The 20,414-nt window shown below is 35.8% G+C and overlaps 1 protein-coding gene and 1 long non-coding RNA gene across 10 annotated transcripts in view; one reads left to right on the top strand and one right to left on the bottom strand.

The window, feature by feature from the left end:
* The window catches only part of LOC129742369 (aquaporin AQPAe.a), a 219,525-nt gene extending 209,087 nt beyond the window's left edge, over positions 1-10,438 (top strand). For 8 of the 9 annotated variants that reach the window (XM_055734267.1, XM_055734268.1, XM_055734266.1 and 5 more), the window contains 3 exons: positions 892-1,101; positions 1,176-1,256; positions 8,405-10,438. In XM_055734267.1, the coding sequence (XP_055590242.1) occupies positions 892-1,101; positions 1,176-1,256; positions 8,405-8,512 (399 nt within the window). In that variant the 3' untranslated portion in view covers positions 8,513-10,438. The remainder of the gene's footprint in view (positions 1-891; positions 1,102-1,175; positions 1,257-8,404) is intronic. The other variant, XM_055734270.1, reaches the window with a different exon arrangement.
* Positions 7,074-7,438, bottom strand: LOC129742371 (uncharacterized). The gene is made up of 3 exons (XR_008736528.1): positions 7,340-7,438; positions 7,209-7,242; positions 7,074-7,140 (listed from the first exon to the last, which is right to left on the bottom strand). It is a non-coding gene; the product is annotated as an uncharacterized LOC129742371 (long non-coding RNA).
* Positions 10,439-20,414: the final 9,976 nt, after the last annotated feature.

The raw sequence follows: 20,414 nt of genomic DNA on the forward strand, positions 1-20,414 counted from the left end.
TTTTCACATGCAGGGTTATTACATATTGTTCTGAGCGAATGACTTTAATTATGCCAAACGAAAATTTTCACTGTAAAAACTATGCTTCAATAAACAATCTGCTCGATACGCCGCAAAATTTATCGATAAATATGATACATCTTCAATAACCGACGACCAACTAAATTGTGCCGTCAAGAGTGTTTCACCACTGGGCTTTTCTTTAAACGGCATTACAGTCGAGGACACAACCATCTCTAAAGCAGCCACTAAGCTCAAAAACTCCTTCTCTACGGGCCCGGATGGAATACATGATACTTCCAAAGCCTTCATTTAAGTGAATATGGATCTTTGGGTTGCTTGGGTAACTAGACTTGTTCTTGAAGCTTTTTAGACCTATTCTGTGCCTGAGATAGTTTTTTATAGTATTTAATTTGCTTATAAATTATCATGTGAAATAATCAGTGACCCAATGCACAATTGGGAACATACAGTCCCGAAAAAATATCAATTAGATCTTAATTGTATCAAACAATAGAAAATGAAAATATTTGAATGCAAAAACGATTCAATATTGGAATTCCTGAAAAAACAAATTTCACATAACAACAGTTGCTTTGAATACCACAGTTTCATCCCACTCATACTGATCCATAAAAGCGGCAACCAAAACATTCTATAATAAATCAAATTACGGTATCTGTTTAGTGATAAACACCTTCCTATCCTTGACCACCAACAATAAGCCAACGGTTAGCTGCTAACCTATAGCGTGACAACAGAAAATTCAAAAATCTAATAATCGGTGCAGTACCTTTGACATTGACCGGACACGCGATTCCATGGTACCCTATCTATACCTACATCATGTGATTATCACCTTCTCTTCCGTTCGTTTTTTGTTGTTTTCAGGCAGCCACCCCGGCAGAGTTTGTCGGATCCCTCGGTGTGACCGGCATCGATCCCTCCATGACCGTTGGCCAAGGCGTTATGATTGAAGCCCTCATTACCTTCATCCTGGTGTTCGTTGTCCACGGCGTCTGTGACAATCGTCGTTCCGATATCAAGGGATCTGCTCCACTGGCCATCGGGCTGTCCATCACTGCCGGCCATTTGAGTGCGGTGGGTGGTTGAGAAACGATTTCCCGCTCAATGATGTCTCCATAATAATTTGAGTCAATCTCATCCTATTACAGATCAAGTACACTGGCGCCAGCATGAATCCAGCCCGCTCGTTCGGACCCGCCGTTGTCATGGGTAACTGGACAGACCAGTGGGTGAGTAAAAGTTAATTTATATCCAGGATTCCAAATGATCAATATGTTAAATAAAATGGTCATAAAGTCTTTTTCACATAGAATCTGGTCGGATAAAATAGATCATTTCTCCGCAAAGAAATAACGTACAACAAAAGTAAAAATATCATTTTATAGATTTTTTTTTGCATTTTAAGAGAAAAAATACATACAAATCATTCGTCAGCTTTTCGGATGAATTTTTCGAACTTTTTTTGCTATACCACCCATCATTTTCTGCACAGTACTGCTGGTAACCTCATTCGCCATCTTGTTCCACCACTTTTCCATTTGAGCGGGTTTTTTCATAGTTCTGCCACATTTCTTCAGTTTGCCCTTAACTATTGCCCAATATTTCTCGATGGGACGAAAATCCGGACAGTTTGATGGATTGATACTTTTTTCAACAAAGTCGATCTTGTTCTCCTTATACTACTTAACGATATCCCGGCTGTAGTGGCAGCTTTCCAGGTCCGGCCAAAACTTCACTGGACTTTTGTGGGACCGAATGAATGGCAAAACCCTCTTCTGAAGACATTCTTCTTTGTAAACATTTCCATTCATTGTGTCCCCAGTGATGAAAATCTAAGTCTTCTTCCCACAACTAGAGATCCCTTGCCAAATCATCAACTTACGAGGAAATTTATCTGCGAAAACAAACTTAAATCTACTCGCAACATTCCCTTTACGCTTCGCAAGGTAAAATTTGTTACCGGGTATTTGTCCGAAATCCATTTTGACGTAAGTTTCGTCGTCCATCAAAATGCCTCCGATGTACTTGGTCAACACTTTCTCGTACAACTTCCTTGCCCTGGTTTTGGCAACCAGGTTTTGTTTCAGCGTCCTGTTGGGGTGTTTGCTTGCATGATACGACCGCAAACTTGCAAACAAATTCGTCAAGCTGTACTGTGGTTCGTCTTGAACTTTTTGCCAAATCACGCAAGGAAATTTCAGGATTATTGTGAACTGATTACCTTTGCTCGCAGCTTCCGGTCATATGTTCCACTTTTACGCCTGGTTTGTTTTGCTCGATCCACCGTAAGGGTCTCCCGGTAACGTTGCAGCACCGAATGTACAGTCGATGTTGGATATTTTAGGAATTTCGCGATCTTTACCCCTGACCACGTCGGTTTCTCTACGTGAGGCCGATGACATAGTGAGAGCGATGCGATGCGAATTGGCGAACGCGGCCAATGCGAACTCGAGCGGCAGAACAAATTGACATCTGCTTCGCCGCGTTGAGTATGTCAGGTTTAAGCGATTCGCATACATTTTCTTGAAATGTGGTTCGCCGCATTGAATCGCATTCGCCGGTTCGCATCGCATCGCACTCACAATGTCATCGGCCTGAGAGTGCAGAATTTTCACTCGCCTTTCGCGTTCCATCGTCGATAACTTTTGACTGACTGCTTCAATCTTGATGAAATTTTCACAACTAAGTAAACAAACCATCCGGATCAAAACACTGTCAATAGATTCGCGATGTGACAACTAGGGGCGCTGCAGTAAATGAAAAGATGCGACCAGATTCTATGTGAAACAGACTTTAGCGTATTGGACAACAATTGAAAATAAAATAACACGAAAGTACATGAACATAACATAAATTATATAAGGAGTGATTTTTTTAATCAGTCTAAGGATTTTGACTAAATATTTTTTGCCGGAAATTTTTTACGATGGTTTCATTGTATAAATATGCTAAAAATTAGTTACTGTTTCAATTTAAATTTCGAATTTTATAATTTCTCAAAGAAACTAACACATTTAGGACCAAATACGAGAAATCTCGTTTTTTAGCTCGCTGCTAGTTTTAAGAAGCGCAACTCAAATGTTTTAATGTTAATGATAAAAACATTTTTGAAAATATAAAACACAACACTTTTGGTAACTGAAAGTTACCGTAAACTGGGGGAACTTTGATCAACATGAAATTTTTAATGATTTCATTAACTAAGTCTGAAGTTAAAATATCTGAAAACTGTAGTCTTCGTTTGAAAGCCTATAAATCGAGTTTCAAATAGGCTCAATTAGGTTTGTAGTTGGAGATTTTTTTATATTACTTAAAATGAAGTTTTAAAGTTTTAAACATCTGATTTTTCGAAGATTCACAAACAAATACCTCTCCTGAACAAATGATAGCGTTTAGAATGTGATATCGTAAGAAAGAAAATCAAAATAAACTTTTTTCTTTTTTTACACTAAAACGAATCAAAATGTATTAAAAATAAAAAACCAAAATGAACTTACAACAAAGAGCATTTCATAAATCTTAAACTAGTTTTTCTCTTTCGATTTCATTTCTACTCTTAAACAAATTACCGAATGTTGATCCTGGATATACTTACTACGACATATAATCGGAGAGTTTTTTAATGAAGCAGTGCTTCAATATTAAATATTCGGAACCGTTTTCAAAATATGTTAGCAGGGGAGTGCGATCCAGGAGGCTGTTAAAATTTAGAAAAATATTTCTCCTTCGTTGTTTTTCACCTTCATAAGACATTGTTCATGAAATATATAAACGGTTTCTCTTGAAGCCAGGACTTGAATATTTGGATCGTTTTTGGTTACAATAACAGTCTTTATCCTAGCATTAAACGCCAATTCATATACGTTATTTCTCAAGAACAAACAATTCCCTGTTGAGTAACAATGTCCATTGTACTCAACTTCTTGAGCAAATACATTCAAGTCATTGTTATATCCGGAATTTTGAATAAAATTTTGATCTTCGTAGGACAAATCCTTGATATTCTCGGGGTATTTGTTTAATGGCACTTCTTAAAAGGACATAATTGAAAGACGACTTACGTTTGAATCCCTAGAGCCATGGAGCATTTTCTTAATCCTTGTGGGTGATACGCGCTCAACAGAATTTCTTGCCCGACAATAGTGGAGAGGGCTCTGTCCAAATCTTTATCCCTGCTCGAGCAATGCAATCTCCTCTCCATCGCTGCAGCAGTTAGAAACTGGTGTTGCGGGGAACAGTCCATCGGGTTTCTACTCGGATGTAAGTGGATGGGTGGACTACCTTTCTCTAACTGCAATACCCGTTCAGGTACGGAAGCTAATACACAGCTGGCTGGCAGTGTGGTTAGAAAAAGTAAAAATGAGAATTTGTTTAGCCTTAAAACTTTCGCTTCAACTTACCCAGCATCAAACCGGAACCGCCTACCCTGCTGACATAACTGAAATCACCACTAATGACAAACTTCATTGAAAACTTTTAACTTTTACGATGCATTTTAAGAAAAATGCATAATGTCGCTAAAACCATCACGTCAAACCGGTATTTTGCGACCTTTGTTTTGCACGATAATCCAGCGCACTGCAAAAAGTCGTAAAAACCAAATTGCACGCGAAAATGAGAAACTCATTATACATTAAATTCAAATCATTTAGTAAACGTTGTTTAATAATCAAATGAAACCAAATTTTTACCTTACATAGAATACATGTTTTTCAACCGTTTGCAGCAAATAACTCAATTTAGTTCAAATTGGTTCATACGAACTAATCAAAACTAACTCTAGATATACTTGTTCGGTGGCTATAACGGGAGCCGTAATCAAATCCACCTTATTCTTCAGAAGCAATAGTAGTTGAATGGTATCCCTTTTTAAAATCTATATTTTTCGGAAGCATAATAAATGGTACCACTTGTACCACGTGCCAAATATCACATGCTTTTGTTTTGATTAATCTTGTTTTTCTGGTGAAATCGAGTGAAATTTTGGTGTTCATTTGAGTTTTCTACAAAGGAAGTTGATTCTTTCTACTAGAAATGATGATGAAGCCGTTTTCTCTTGGACCATTTTTTTAAAGATTTCAAAAAGATCGTAATTCTATCAACCTTCGAATAGATCGTGAGCTACGCATGGAGCTGCTCCATTGTTAGAAATGGAAAAAATATTTCAACTCGTTGAACACTGAATTAAATTTTACTCCTCAATGTGGTGTTTTTGATGAATCTTTTTGCATTGCATTCAAATCTAAAGCATTGGGTTCAGGTGTTTTCAGAGGTTTTGTGATCATATAGTCTTTTTTTTAAATCACCAGTATCGAAATGCCGCCATTTTAAGTGTTTTCGATATGAGGCCAGTGAATTGAAGTTTAATCCACATTCATTGAAGATGCACTGGTAGTTTCTCGCGGATTTATGTACGAGTACGTATTTTATATAAATCTCGACACTTTCAAGACGCGTTGAACATAAATTACACCGTAACAAGCTCATTTTCAAAATTTTCGCGCTCACCTTGAAAATTTAGGATACAACTTGGCGATTGAAAAAACACTCTTAATTATTTTGAACATTACACGTCTTGGAAGTTTTACCCAAAAGCTAGTATATTTAGAATAAAAATAATGTATTCAATTCAATTAATTTGAATGGTAGTAAAAACACGATAAAATGATCAGAATAAAGAAACTCGTTATTTGATTGGGATTTACAATACGTGCGCTGTATGTTTACACGCAATCGCCTTACAAATTCATGGAACACAGGATTACATGAAATGTAAGTTTAATTTTTTTTTCTGTGTAGTTTCTGCCAGTTTCTGGTTCAGTTCAGTCCTTTTGATTTATATTTTAATGAACCCGACCGAGCAAAGCCGGGTAAAATCTTCTGGTGTTAAACAAAAATGAAAATAAATAAAAATTTATGTTTGAATCGTGAAGACATTTCCATAATGAATTGAAAATTGGAACAATTTGTAAATCTGTGAATAAGAAGATTTTTACATAGTGCCCAAATTTGTATGGGAAATTTAAAACCTGTCAAATGTTATGCGCTGCAGGCTAATATTGATCCTAGGCCTAGTACAAGATTCCATGCCAAATTTGGTCCAAATCGGACCACGGAACGGGGTCGCTCAACGAGCCTGAAGTTTGTATGGGATTTTGAGACATTTTGTTCGGGAGGAACATGAGAAACTAGTTTTTTTTATCAATAACTCTGGACCCTTTCGGCCGACTTCTTTTGAAAACGGATTTTCTTAAAGCCAAAACTATGACAAATATTTTATCCCAAAACGGAATTTCGATTAAAGTTAATATAGAAAAATTATTAGGCTTCAAAAATGGGCTGGCTTATTTAAGGCTGGTATTAACCACTGTTGAAAAAAGTGTTTTATTCGGGTAAGAGTAAATTGTGTTGATGTTTGGAATTGCTGATTTGATAAATTTACGTTTAAATGAATCAATAAATCTGCTACAGAGCATGCCTCGAAAATTAAAAAAATCGCAGTTATTTGTGGAACAATTTAAAAAAGAATTATGAAGAAATGTAGCCTTGAGTCAGTCTAAAATGTTTTCAAATTTAGGAGAAAATGGTTGAAGTGTGGCATGCATTACAACAAGTCATGTTCCTGGGCCCCTGTGGTTATGCAATTTAAGAAAGAACTGTCAAAAATTTATCCTCAACGATGAAGTTTTTTGCTACACTCTAATTCTCGTTGACTCAGATTTGAAGGAAAACAATTCAAAATGCGCCAAAACTAGGAAAACTCAAATTTTGATTAGAGCGGCAAAACTCAAAACTGAATTGTAGGGGTTTTCACGAATTCTGAGTTGTTTTTGTTTAGGGAGGTTTAGGCTTGTTCATGTATCGACTGAATGAAAAAAAAATCAAAAATTTATGAAATTTCAAAGCGGTTTTGAATGGAATTTCTGATTTTAAAAAGAAAAAGACGATTGTATTCAGAAGATGGATGCGTGCATTTTTATCCGGTTGGTTTTATTTTCACCACAAAAAAAATTAGAGCCGCCGGGCCATTTGACTGCACTCAGCGAGAGGAACTACGTGCTATCCCACCTGGCACGCTCACCCACCAGCACACTCTGTCTAATTTGAGCTGATCTGAAAAGACAAAAAAAAAGAAAACACCATAGAATGATTAACACTTCAAAATTATGAGAAAATTATACTTATAGTTGTGAATGATGGCTTCCGTAGAGATTGCTGGAAGATAAGATAAATTTGTTAAATTTTATATTTCTCCTTTCGACACCAGTTAATTTCTAACTCAATAGTAAATGTAATTAAAAGTTGTACTCACCTTGATTACTGTGATTATTCCGTAACTGGTCTCCGACCATCGCATCCAAACAATCAACACTGGTTTTTGGAACTCTCTGAGTTGTTTTCATCTATTTTGTCCGAAAACGTATGCGTCTTCGCTAAGTTCCAGGCTTTGAAAGTCAATAGATGAAAACAACTCAAAATTTTGATGGATTCCAACTCAGTTGTTTTCATCTTCATACATGGTGCGACCCCTGAACCGAAATTATTCAGTCTCTGAATAATCTAAATTTACCGTGTAGTCAAAAGTCGTTTATAATCATCACACTTAGATTAAACATATTTTACAGCGAAAAAGGGGTTTTGGGGTGTAATTTTCCCTTGAAAATATGATGAAAACAAGAAATAGGGATCAATTAATTTAATTCTTCCCTAAAGTTTCGCCTGGACTTTTCCCCGAACTATCACTTAATCTGTGCTATCACGTGAACTATCACAACCACAACCAAATATTAGAAAAAATTGAGATTTTACAATCTAACGCAACAAAAACATTTCACGAAATGGCATGCATTTCAAATTGAGTGTTCCAGTCTGGGTTGTCGAACATTTTGACGCCTCATTAACAGTAATGAATATCATCCTTGAAAATGTAAGCCCATTTTTGAAGGCTCATAACTTTTTTATGTTAACTTTAATCGAAATTCCGTTTTGAGATGAAATATTTGTCACAATTTAGGCTTTAAGAAACCCGTTTTCAAAAGAAATTGGCCGAAAGAGTCCAGAGTTATTGATAAAATAAACTGGTTTTCCATGTTCCTCCCGAAAAAATGTCTCAAAATCCCATACAAATTTCAGGCTCGTTGAGCGATCCCTTCCCGTGATCCGATCTGGCTCAAATTTGGCATGGAACCTTGTACTAGGCCTAGGATCAATATTAGCCTGCAGCGCATAACTTTCTCAAAAATCGGGTCATTTGGGGCACTCTAATACACATAATAAAATCAAAACAAGCAAACCCCGATATTTTCCAAGTCAATTATTTCATGTGAAGTGAAAAAAAAAATTTAATTAATGAATCTTTCTCATTTCTACTTCGCAGGTATACTGGGTCGGTCCGATCGTTGGTGGCATCCTTGCCGGTGCCATCTATCGTCTGTTCTTCAAAGTAAGAAAAGGTGACGAGACATCTGGTTCTTACGATTTCTAAAGCGATTCCATCACCCGCTCAAGTGATTGGAAATCAAAACGAGTTGAATCAATCTCATTGTCTATTTGTTTTTATTTTGTTTTCCCCTTCTTTGTTACACTTGTGAGATCATGTTTTGTTATGTGAATTACCATGTATGGCTCATGTACTAACATATCTATCATATTTCTTTCTCTTTTCCCGATGTGCTTGTTTCTTCCGTATTTTTAGATGAACACTAACAAAGTAGGACAAGTGACTAACGACGTTCAGTATATATAGTCGCGGGCTAGCCCATCTCCCACTTATGTAGTTGATAATGCCATAAGTTATTTAATGTAAAAGAGAAAATCGAAACTTAACCCCTATGGACGTAATGAGCATCGATTAGTGCCGCTACCCTTAACTGATTCTACCTATCCTATGTGTGTGTCTAACAGTGTCCCAACATATGAAATGATAACGGAAATTTTGTTTTTCAAAATACTTAGTACTTAAACGACGAGGCAACAGATCAATACGGGACTCGTTACAAAATTCCACCTATCAACTATTTATGAAGTCAATATGGAAAGGCCAAATTCGAAAAGAACTATATTTATATGATAAAATTGAGCTAACGTTCTATTGTAAGTGCACTTACTGCAAGCTGAGCCACGTTTTCATCAGTGCCTTATGAGCTAAAAAAAGCACGTGTAATGAGAAGAAACAAATATCTACTGTATACATTTCATCGCTTGGCTTTTGGTCTTCCACACTTAAGTTCGGTTGCCACATCGTTGAACGTATATGCAAAATCCCAAATGGCTTCCCCTATCCTTTTTTGTAATTTCAAACTTAAGTTTTTCTATTTTATGTACATACCCTTATGAACTTTTTAATTGATTTTCATTTTTACTACACTTTTTAATCATACATGTTTACCACTTTTACAACTTGGTGCAAAGATGTGATCATTGAATTTGAAATATCTTCCTTTATATTGAACCCGAACAAATATCACTTTGCATTCAATACCCCTTTATCGGTAGCATTGCTTTACTCAAACTGATCAAATCTGATTTTGCCCTCAAACTCTTCTGAAAAAGCACATTTAGAATAGATCGTTCGTTAAAATTATAATTGAAATTACAATTTTATTTTTGATGATATTGAATACGAAACTATAAATTATCATTAAATAGCACAGTTTAATCCTTTCGACAGTTGTTGATAGGGATATTTTTGCACCATTTATTTCATGAGATAAATTGTATCTTCCTCAATGAACCTATACAACAAATGTAAATTTTTACATATAATAAAGTGATTTTTCCACTAAAAAACCTCGTAATCAGAAACATGTGTATATTTTAAGCTTTTGGTAAAAATTATTGGAGGCGTAATAAAATATTCATTCAAACACATATAAAAGATACTAAAGATCAATAGTTTCCGCTTCCTTCTTCTACTTTTCTCCACGTTTTCGAAACTGCATTCTTCAAATCAAACATTCTAGACACAAATTTACGTTGAAATAGCATTTTTAAACAGGTAATCAAAACCTAACTAAAACTTTTGGAAATATTCCGTGAAACAATACCATAATACTGATTGTCTTTCTATCCTCCTTTGGTATGTTTTATATGTGTGACGTTATAGTTAGCAGGACGTTTAATTGTTACGCTGTATGTGCATTAACTTTAAAAATCTAACAGCTGTACTAGTATTGGAATGAATATTTTGAAATTTTTGTTGCTTACTAACCCCTCAATATACTTTTCACTACGCTTTCATGGTGTTGCAAAATTTAATCCATTTTAAACTGTTGAAGCATGGAAAATTGATAAAAGCAAACTCTTTATTGAAAACGAAAATTTGTATCTTCTCGTATGTATTATATACATTGGAATTTACACTATTTTATTGTATAGATGATATGTTAAATAAAAGTTGCGAAATGTTAAATTTATTGTTCTTTACTTTTAAGCCGTAGTTGATATCACAGAAACCTACATTTTAAACTACTGACTGAATGAAATCCGATTGTAGCTTTTGTGTTAAAGAAATAGTAGGCTGACAAGTAGGTACCTGATGAATATCACATGTCTTTATTGTTCATCTGTTTCATCATACCAATTCCAACTCCCATTTGGCATGAAAAAAACTTCAACGTCGAAGTAAAAGAATAAGTCTAGAAGCTTTCTGAAGTTTCACCAAAAAGAATCGCAATATGATGCTTACGTTTGAGAAGATGACTTTTAAATTCAAAAAGGCCAAGCGCAAATATCAATGAAAATATCAATTGGGACACCTGATTTTCTACTTTCTTCATAACAAATGTTTGAACATCTTCTTACTTCGAACAATAAGGCGTTAGGTGCTTTTCTTCCTCACTTTCGTATAGCGTGAATGGCCAATGAGCATTTCAAATACCGCGCACTACATACATATACCGGTCTCAACAGAATAGCACCTAATAAACCTCTGGGTTTTTACGCTCTCAGCCGTGCCAAATCAGGAGCGATGACTTTTCCGATTGGCGTGGTTTCTCTAACGAACGGCCAACACCTCAATCAATAACCAACCTGTCAACTCCAGTGTCGTATTGATGACGATGAAGCTGCAAAACTTCAATCACACCTAGTTTAGATTATAAGAAGGAAAAAAGTTCAGCCGACGAGAAGAGCTTTGGGAGAGATGTTGTGTCGTGTGGGATGCAGTGACCTCAAACTTCCTTACGGGAAGATGAAAGCCGAGACCTCAAACAGCGCGACTGAAAATTCGAGTTGTTCAACGCAACATTCCATATTCTGAGCTTTGACGTCAAATATTAACCGGGGGTTTTCATTGATCAACCTTTTCGCTTCTGAAATTTCAAAGTCAATTACTAAAACAAGATTCTTTTCTTTCAAATGTAGGGGAAAGTCGCAAAAGAAGGACACAGCGGGTTAAACACACACTATGAATATTTAAAAAATGACAATGTTTAGCACAAATCTAATAATGTTAATATGTTTGCCTAAATGTAACAACACTTTCGAAACCGTTTGTTGATTAACAGCAAGCAAGGTCAACAAAACAAACAAAAACTTTGAGGATGCACCATTTTATGTAATATTCTCAATTCAGAAATTAGTCCATAACTCGCAACATTTTCGGAAATTTCAATCGTTTTCAACGGGCAAATGTTTATTAGGCTTCTCATTGACCACCTGAAGAAAAACCAGCGAATTTTGGTCAACGGGCTTGGACAGGGTGGCCACTCAATTTAAATGTATGATTTCCCGCATTTTTCTTGACTTTTCCCGTATGGTCTCACGTAATTAACGATTCTCAAAAACCATTTGTTTTTTTTTTTGCAATCATGAATGCCATTTTTAATAATTTTCCAACTTAAATTAGTAATAACTACCGTGACGAAATTTCATTTTCAGACATAAATATATCAAGATTAGATAAATGAAATATCCTTTATTCAACCAGAATCTCTTCAATAATTGATTATCCTCAATTTGTTTCCATTTATTTTAAAATTGAATGTACCGGAGCAAAATGGCCACCGTTAGCAGTGCAGCTCAACTGCAAGAACCACTAAAAATACTAATTCATCAAGGTGAACAGTATTTTCTTATTGAAAATAGTGCAATGAAAGATAGATGGTGCATATAATGATACACATAACACGCGATGTAGCATAAAAAAGATGTAAAATCTTACGCTATTAACAAACAAAAATGAAATGAAAAAATGCCTTTTTACGTTTACATACTTTTTACATTTAGTCATCTTGAACATGACTGCAATTTTGACTAACAATTTTTGAGAAAAAAAATGTTTTTCAAATAAAAACAATTAATTTATCAATGCGCAGAATTTGACACCATTTGTTTACTTATGTAACTATGGCGCAGAATTAAAAAAGAAAACGAGGTGAACAGAAGATGAAGCTGCAAGAATGGATACAGTGAATAAGGAAACAATTAATCACTGCTTTCTAATAAGTTTTAGGGAGCTTGGACATCAATAAATTTGTTCGGAATGTCTGGGAATCCCTTCGAACCTTTATGTCCTGTCGACAAGAAAAAAACACGATTTGCGTTTCCTTTCGTGTTCCCGTGTAAATACAAAATCTAATCAGATCCAACTGTGGAGGCTAGACCGACGTTCGAAAGCAGTTCCGGCGGGCCGCAGAATTACGCCAGCTGGGGGAATCACGCGCTGCTTCTTTCGGTTCACTCGCTGACTGACATACACTGAACCAAGTAAGCAGCATGCAGCAATTTTGAGTATGAATATGATAAAAAGCAAAGTGTAGAGTAGTAAAACTGATTCTCATTCCATCACTCATTTCTTTAGATCTATTGAAAAATGCCGCATGTACGTAAATTCATGTCACTAAAGAGGATTTTTAAAATATAATAAAAATCATACTTTTTGTTTGTTTAGAAAATATTTGTTTGAATGTGTTTTAAGAGCATTGTAAAAATCTAAACTGTTTAAGAAAATAGATTAGTATTCTAGACGAACATTTATATAAAAAAACAGTTTTGATTTCACTGTGTGAATTTACGTCAGAAATCAAGTTTATTAATTTTAAAACTTCTCTTCTTTTACATTCACCGTTTCATTGTTTAAAGATTTAACGGTTCTTGAAGTTTGCGACAGAAAAAAAATCGCGATGACGAAGCTAATTCTAACCCAAGGCTGGAAAAAATAGCGCTCAATTTTGTAGAAATTGGTCCAGTGGTCCAGATAGAGGATGCCAAATTTTGGTGTTCTCGGGTTTGAATTTCTTTGCGGTCTTTAATGTATTAGATGGTGTTTGAAATAACAAAAATTGAAATCCTTGAATTGCATCACAACAAAAGTTTTCTTCCCAAGAGGAAAACTATAAACTCTCTGACCAATCGGGAAAATGTGAAAACCAATAAAATAATACTGAACATGAACGGAAAAGCCACCAGCGATTCTTTGTCAGTTGCCAGCCACTTTAACGATTTTTTTGCGAATGTGGGACCCCAGCTTGCCTCCACCATTTGTAGTCAACGCAACATAAATAAATATGGAACATTGACAAATGCTCTGAATCCAACAACTGAGCAGGAAGTTTAGATCAAAATTTATAACTTGGATGCAAAAAAGAGCAGACCAGACGGAATTTCGGACTTATTTGTGAAAAGGCATCATGTTCTTTTTGTTGATCTTCTGAAACATGTATTCAACGAAAGTATTATGACCGGTACATTCCCAAGTTTTCTGAAAATTGCACGGATCGTCCCAATATACAAAAGTGGACAAAAAACTGACGTTAACAACTATAGACATGTATCTGTACTTTCAATCTTGAGTAAAATATTGGAACAACTGCTAGTTTGCAGATTAATTGGTTTCCTTCAGTCACATCAACTTCTCTACAGTCATCAATATGGCTTTAGAACCGGATCTAGTACAGTGACCGCTGCAAGTGAGTTGTCTGACGAAATCTACGATGCGTTCGAAAATCAACAGTTTGCTGCAGTTCTTTTTCTCGATCTCAAAAAAGCCTTCGATATCGCAGACCACGAGCTGTTGTTAGATAAACTGAACTATTATGGAATTCGAGGAACAGCTAATGATCTGATTCGGAGTCACCTATCCGACCGTGTCCAATACGTAGGAATAAACGATACCCAAAGTACATTTTGTAGGGATTAGGATTGGGTAGATGAATGACAGAATTACATTCGGATTTACTATGTACTAGAATGATAATGTAATGTTTCTAGTTATAAATCGATAATAACTAGACACATATGAACGCGTATTTCAAACGTTATAAGCAACGGATTTCCGTTAATGCTCGAGCGCACTGACGGTAGCGAGTGTGAGTGCCAACATGACCAGTTAATGAACAAGATTCGAGAAGAGTAGACGCGAAATAGTAACATAGGACCACTAATGTTCTTACTGTACGTGAACGATCTACCGAAACTAGCGCTCAAAGGTAAAACACGCTTATTTGCTGACGACACATCGTTAACATATATTGGAAGAGACGCAGACGATTTGATTAGTCGGATAAAACATGACATGCACATGTTAATAAGGTATTTTGCCGAAAACTTGCTATCGCTAAACCTGTCCAAAACAAAGTACATGGTGTTCCATTCACCTAGAAAACGACTTGAAGAGCACCGAGTTTTGACCATCGACTCGACTGTCATAGAAAACGTCGATAGCTATAAATATCTGGGCCTAACTTTTGATATCAAACTATCTGGGCACCCCCACATTAACAAAAAAAAACGATATCAGCGCTCTCTGCGGCCTCTTATGGAAAGTATCAAAGTTAGTCCCTACGAAGCAGTTAGAAGCCATGTGGCATTCGTTCAATCCAGATTGAATTACGTGGATATATGGAAGTGCCACGAAAACAAAATTAAAGTCGCTTCAAGCCACTCAAAATCGATGCTTGGACAATCTACAATAAAACATGATTGCACCCAACAATGAGTATTTACACAGAAGCTGCGGAATCTATAATGCCCATTCTAGCATTGAGAGAACTACAATGCCTCGTTCAAATCCACAATAAATTGAACAACCCATCAACCCACCACAACGAAACACTACAAATCCGTAACCACCGCTACAATCTGCGAAGAAACCAAATGCTGGAAGTTAGATGTCCAAAGTCGAATCTTACTAAAGCATCTTACAATTACTTCTCCAAGTCGAAGTACAATCAGCTGCCAAATAATTTGAAAGAAGAAAGGAATCTTATCAAATTTAAAAATATGTGCAAACAACATATTCGTAACAAAATCTCTAACTACATAATCTGAAAAACCATCCGCCAATACGTCCCTAACTGATCAGTGATCCAAGTGTACATCCTTCAAAGAGATTAAATCTCGCTGGAGGTACCACCAGCTGTCAGTCCTCATCATGAACCTGCGCAAACATCCGACTAATGATAGTTTCGCAATATTTTTTTTTTGTTTTGCTTCCCAACACCGAGCCATCCACCGCCACCTACAGCTTACCACTACCAAAGGACCGCCACCGCTCACTGCCTTCCGCCACCCACCGCCATCATCATCGTCATCGTCATCATCGCCATCAATTATCGTTAAGGGTCAATATTAAAATGAAAAATTATGAAGTGTGAAACGTGAAAAACTACAAAAATATGTGCAGCTGCACTACATTTTTTTGTGCAGCTTATTTTATGACGGTTTTATTACAGCCATGAAAAACGCTCAATTTCTTGTTTAAACTATTTGTTTTCAGGTAGTTTTGAAAACGCTAATGAGGCTTTAAAAGATTTTTATAAGAGTTATGAAAGCTCTGTTAAAACGACAATAAAACACAAACTTATAAGTTTGCTCCAAGCTTTCTTTTGCATGTTTTATAATAGCACTCAGTGCTTGATTATAAAATCGTCATAAAACTTAGTTCTCGATTAAGATGTCAAAACAGGACATGGTCAGATTGGATTGCACATATTTGAATTTGAATTCCCATTTTAACACATTTTTGTGAGTTATGTGAGTTGGATTTTGGTTAAAGTTAAAAAATATATAAAATGATAAACTTCCAATCACCGGAAGTGGTATGAATATCTCTGCAATATGAGTATTGAGTGAAAGGGCCCAACTAGTAGGAACAAAATTTGTTGCTTCACATCATCATTAATCCAAAATGGATTTTATTTTCAAAGCTGTAAATTACTGAAAATTTTATGAAACATTTTTAATATAGGTATTAGGTGAAAGGGCTAAACGAGTTTCGTTGTCCAACGCCCCGTCTTGAATTCTAGAAGTCGATTTGCGCTATCTGATGCCATCTTGAAATCCAAGATGACGGCTTTCGATTTACATTCAACATGTTATAAACCACTGAAAATCGCAGGAAAACCCCACAATATGGGTAGTAGTCAAAAGGATTAAAGAGTACAAGTCGAATTTCTCTATCTGACGCAATATTGAAATGCAAGGTGGCGGCTTCCGCTAAACTTCGAAATGCTGTAAATTACTAGAAATCAAATGAAACCCCAACAATATGAGTATCGAGAGTCGAGAAATAGCTAAATTAGTAGAAGTCGAATTTCGAATTCATCACGAAATCCAAGATGGCGGCTTCCACTAAACATCAACATGATTTTATTTAATAACTGAAAATCACATGAAATTCCCACAATATGAGTATTGGTTTGAAAGACTAAACTAGAATTTCGCTATCTGACGCCATCATTAATCCAAGACAATTGTGTAAGAAAGTTCTCCTTCCCGAATATGGGAGGGAATCAAACTTTACTTGAACAATTGTTTAGTCGAGAAACAACTTCATGTCAAATTTCACAGTAATCGGTCCAGTAGTTTCTAAATTTAAAGAACACAAATACAAGTTCTATTAATTTTTCTGATTTTAGCGATTTTTACTAAACTTCGAACAATGATTAAACACTTTAAACCAGTGGTTTTCAAACTTTTTTCACTCATCGCTCCCATATCTAGATACTTTGGAGCTCGCCGCCCCCCCCCCCTGGGATAATTTGAGAACATATTTGTATAAAAATGCAACAAAAAATGGTAGATCTGGGCTCATTTACCGCCCCTTTGAAGGCTCTCAACTCCCCTCTGGGGGTGTTAGGGACCACTTTGAAAATCACTGCTTTAAACAAAAAACATACCTCTAGTTTTTTCATATTATGAAAACTGTCTGTTGTGGTATGAGCCTACTTGGTTGAATGATTCAACTGAATCAAAGCAATCGAAATATTCCTTTTAATTCAACCACGGTAAATGAAAAGTTCATATACCAGTATTTCGATAGCAACTTACTACCTTCTTCAATCGAAAACGTTCACTGAAGAAGGTAGTAAGTTGCTATCGAAATACTGGTATATGAATTTTTCATTTACCGTAGTTGAATTAAAAGGAATTTTTCGATTGCTTTGATTCAGATGAAAACTGTAACATGAACTTTTAAATGCATTCAACGATAAAATTTTCGACTTGCTCTATTTAGAGTTATCGTAGCTCAAAATTAGTCATTTTTCAACACAAATTGCCTAATAACTTCAAAACAGAAACAAATTTTAGCAATCGGTTTTTCCCAAAAGATGCGCATGATGATTATCTATAAACTAAAACCTTGCGTAACAAATATTTTTGATAAAATATCACCCTGAAAAGATATAACAAAAAACCAGTTTTTTGTAGGACCACCCTAATTTTATAAAACAAATTGCCTTAAAACTTTTATTCCAAGAGATAGATGTTTAACGTCTTGGAAAATATTGTAGAACAATGTAGGCCTCTATCTTTTCACAGTTAGAAAATAATTTTCATATCTCAGTGAATGAACCACCATAAAATTATTTCATTCAAAATGGCCGCCTTTAGTTGTTGTAAAAGTTTGTCTAAGATAGCAGTGTAGCAATCTTATATGAAAGATTCAAATAATTGTTTTCCGCTAAATTTCATTTCTGGACCACAATGTACAACGCTGTAAACTTTAATAATTGATACTGATATATATATTCGTCCCTTTTCCGAAGATTTTGGGATCACTTTATGACCTATATTTTCGTGGAATAGTCGTTGGAAAGCCGAATTATATGAATAAAATATATTTAAAACCCTTCCTTGACTATAATAAAGTAAACTAGCATAACAATTAATTAGCAAGCATAGATGAACTCAGAAAAAAACGATGCTTAAGTGTGAACAGAAAGTAATGTTATTGACTTTTAGGAAGCACTCTGGATTGATGTGGACCCCGATAATAATGGTCCGATAACTTTATGGTATACCACCTATCTAGACTGGTCAGAATCGGGCCAAAAAAGTATCAAAAGTTTTTGGGTTTCTTTTAGGTTCAAAAACAACTGTGCAAATTTTGATGGCTCTAGGATTTGAAATGAGCTTTAGCAAAAAAAAACAAAGATTATTGGAAAAAGTGACTTTTTTATTAAAAAAAATCAGCATCAATGTTGCACTGAACTCAAATTTACCAAGCTGCATTTTAAAGCTTAGTTCTTTTAGAAATGGGACAGTTACGAATACCTGTATCTTAAAAACCATTCGTTTGAACGAAATACTTTCTATGAAGAAAATGAAGGTAATGTTATGATCTTTCATGAAAAAATTTGAAAAAAAAATATTTACCGTTTTTTGTTAAAGAAATTTCTACTTTTTTCTTGGTATCTCCCATTGGCCGGCGCACACTTTTTTCAGTCATGGTATTGATCAGTTTCTCCAACTTATACTTCGTAAAATCTATATTTTAGGTGGCTTCACCCTCCTTCTTCAATTTCTGATACTTTTCGGTCCAAAACTTCTCTTTTAAAAGAAACTGGAAGCATTTTAGTGGAAACAGTTGTTTCGAAATGAACAAGTTTGATTATATTTTTGATCACTTTTTTGAACGTTTTTTTTTTTGGTACCGGTTTAACAGATTAAGAGCTTTGGAACTATCAAAAAATGGTTGTTTGAGGTTGGATTTCAATGAGTCATCACTAGGCAACACTTTCAGCTTATCGGAGAAAATTGTTTTGGACATTTCAGCGATCTACCCTTAGTTTTTCGTTTATTGAAAATTAAAAATGCTGGTATGAGACTTGACTTCCTTGATGACCCTTAACCGTTGTTGTCGATCATGTGCTTCACTCCAATGCTTGATTTGAACTATGTGGACATTATTGACAGTGTTTGCATACTTATCCACCACAAAAACTCAGTAATTCTTTGAATAATCAACGGTTTTGTCAGCTATCAATTTGATAATGACGAATTTTAAAGGAAACTGTGCAAAATTATTTTTTTCTTTTTCTCTTGCATCGTACATATCTCAAAAACGCATAAATTTTAAATTTTGAAAAAATAGGTCGAATAGTACTTTTTACAGGCAACAAAATGCTGTCAATATCCAATTACTAGTTAACGAGCTATTAGCAAATGAAAGTGTCCCATTTCTAAAAGAACTAAGCTTTATTGCTGAAGATTCAAAAATCAACTTTGCTTAAGACCGAGAACCTCTAAGACGCGTCAATAAAATCAGCTACGACAGAGGCTCGTGTGGTGGTTCTGCGGGTTTGCAGCGTGTCGATGTCGATTAGCCGACAGCTGCTCTCGTATCTGGGAAGTCGGAACGGGTCTTGCCAGTTCAGGTGTCGAAGGCGAATCTCATAGAGCGCCGATGGATATCCACAATACGCTCGGGAGCCGTTTTGGTAATAAGGGCACCAAATAGCAAAGGCGTATTCAAGGATCGAACGAACCAAACTACAGTAGAGACTCTACAAACAGTAAATATCCTTCTAGACTTCTAGAAGCTTTATCGACGATGTAATTCCCGTGAATCTCGAAATCCAGCCGTTTGACAAGAATGACTGGTCCTGCAGGAACTTGGCACTTGGCAGCAACAGCACGTCGGGGAAATAAATCAAGAATAGTATTGGTCCTAGATGACTCCCTACAGGCACTCCAGAGAAGGCAAAAAACTGGTTGGAGAAGGATTCCGTCGTTTGTACAATGAGTTCCAACCTACCAAGTAGCTGCACTTTAAAGTAAAATAGGGTTTGCACAACGAGAGACAGGGTCAAAAACAATGAGCTCAAATAGTTTGGCAATTGTGCATAAGGCAGAAATGCCGTGATAGTTATTGACATTCCTTCTATCTAGCTGGCGTGTTATCGTATCATAGGTTTTCGATTGTAGTAAAAGTTGGTAAAACGGGGTTTTTGGGCCGACATTGTTTCTGATAAGTTTCAAACTCCGCCCACCTTTGCAAACGGGGGAGGGGGGAGGGAGCTATTTTAAATCGATGTGAAATATAAAACAAATCGATCATTTTCCACGTGATTTCTGACAAATTTGGTACATATGTATGTATTTTTTTCCCAGCAACTCCATTCATTCTATAAAAAGACCCCTCCCTCCACGCTTAAAAGGGC

This window comes from Uranotaenia lowii, chromosome 2, assembly GCF_029784155.1.
Source record: "Uranotaenia lowii strain MFRU-FL chromosome 2, ASM2978415v1, whole genome shotgun sequence".
NCBI lineage: Eukaryota > Metazoa > Arthropoda > Insecta > Diptera > Culicidae > Uranotaenia > Uranotaenia lowii.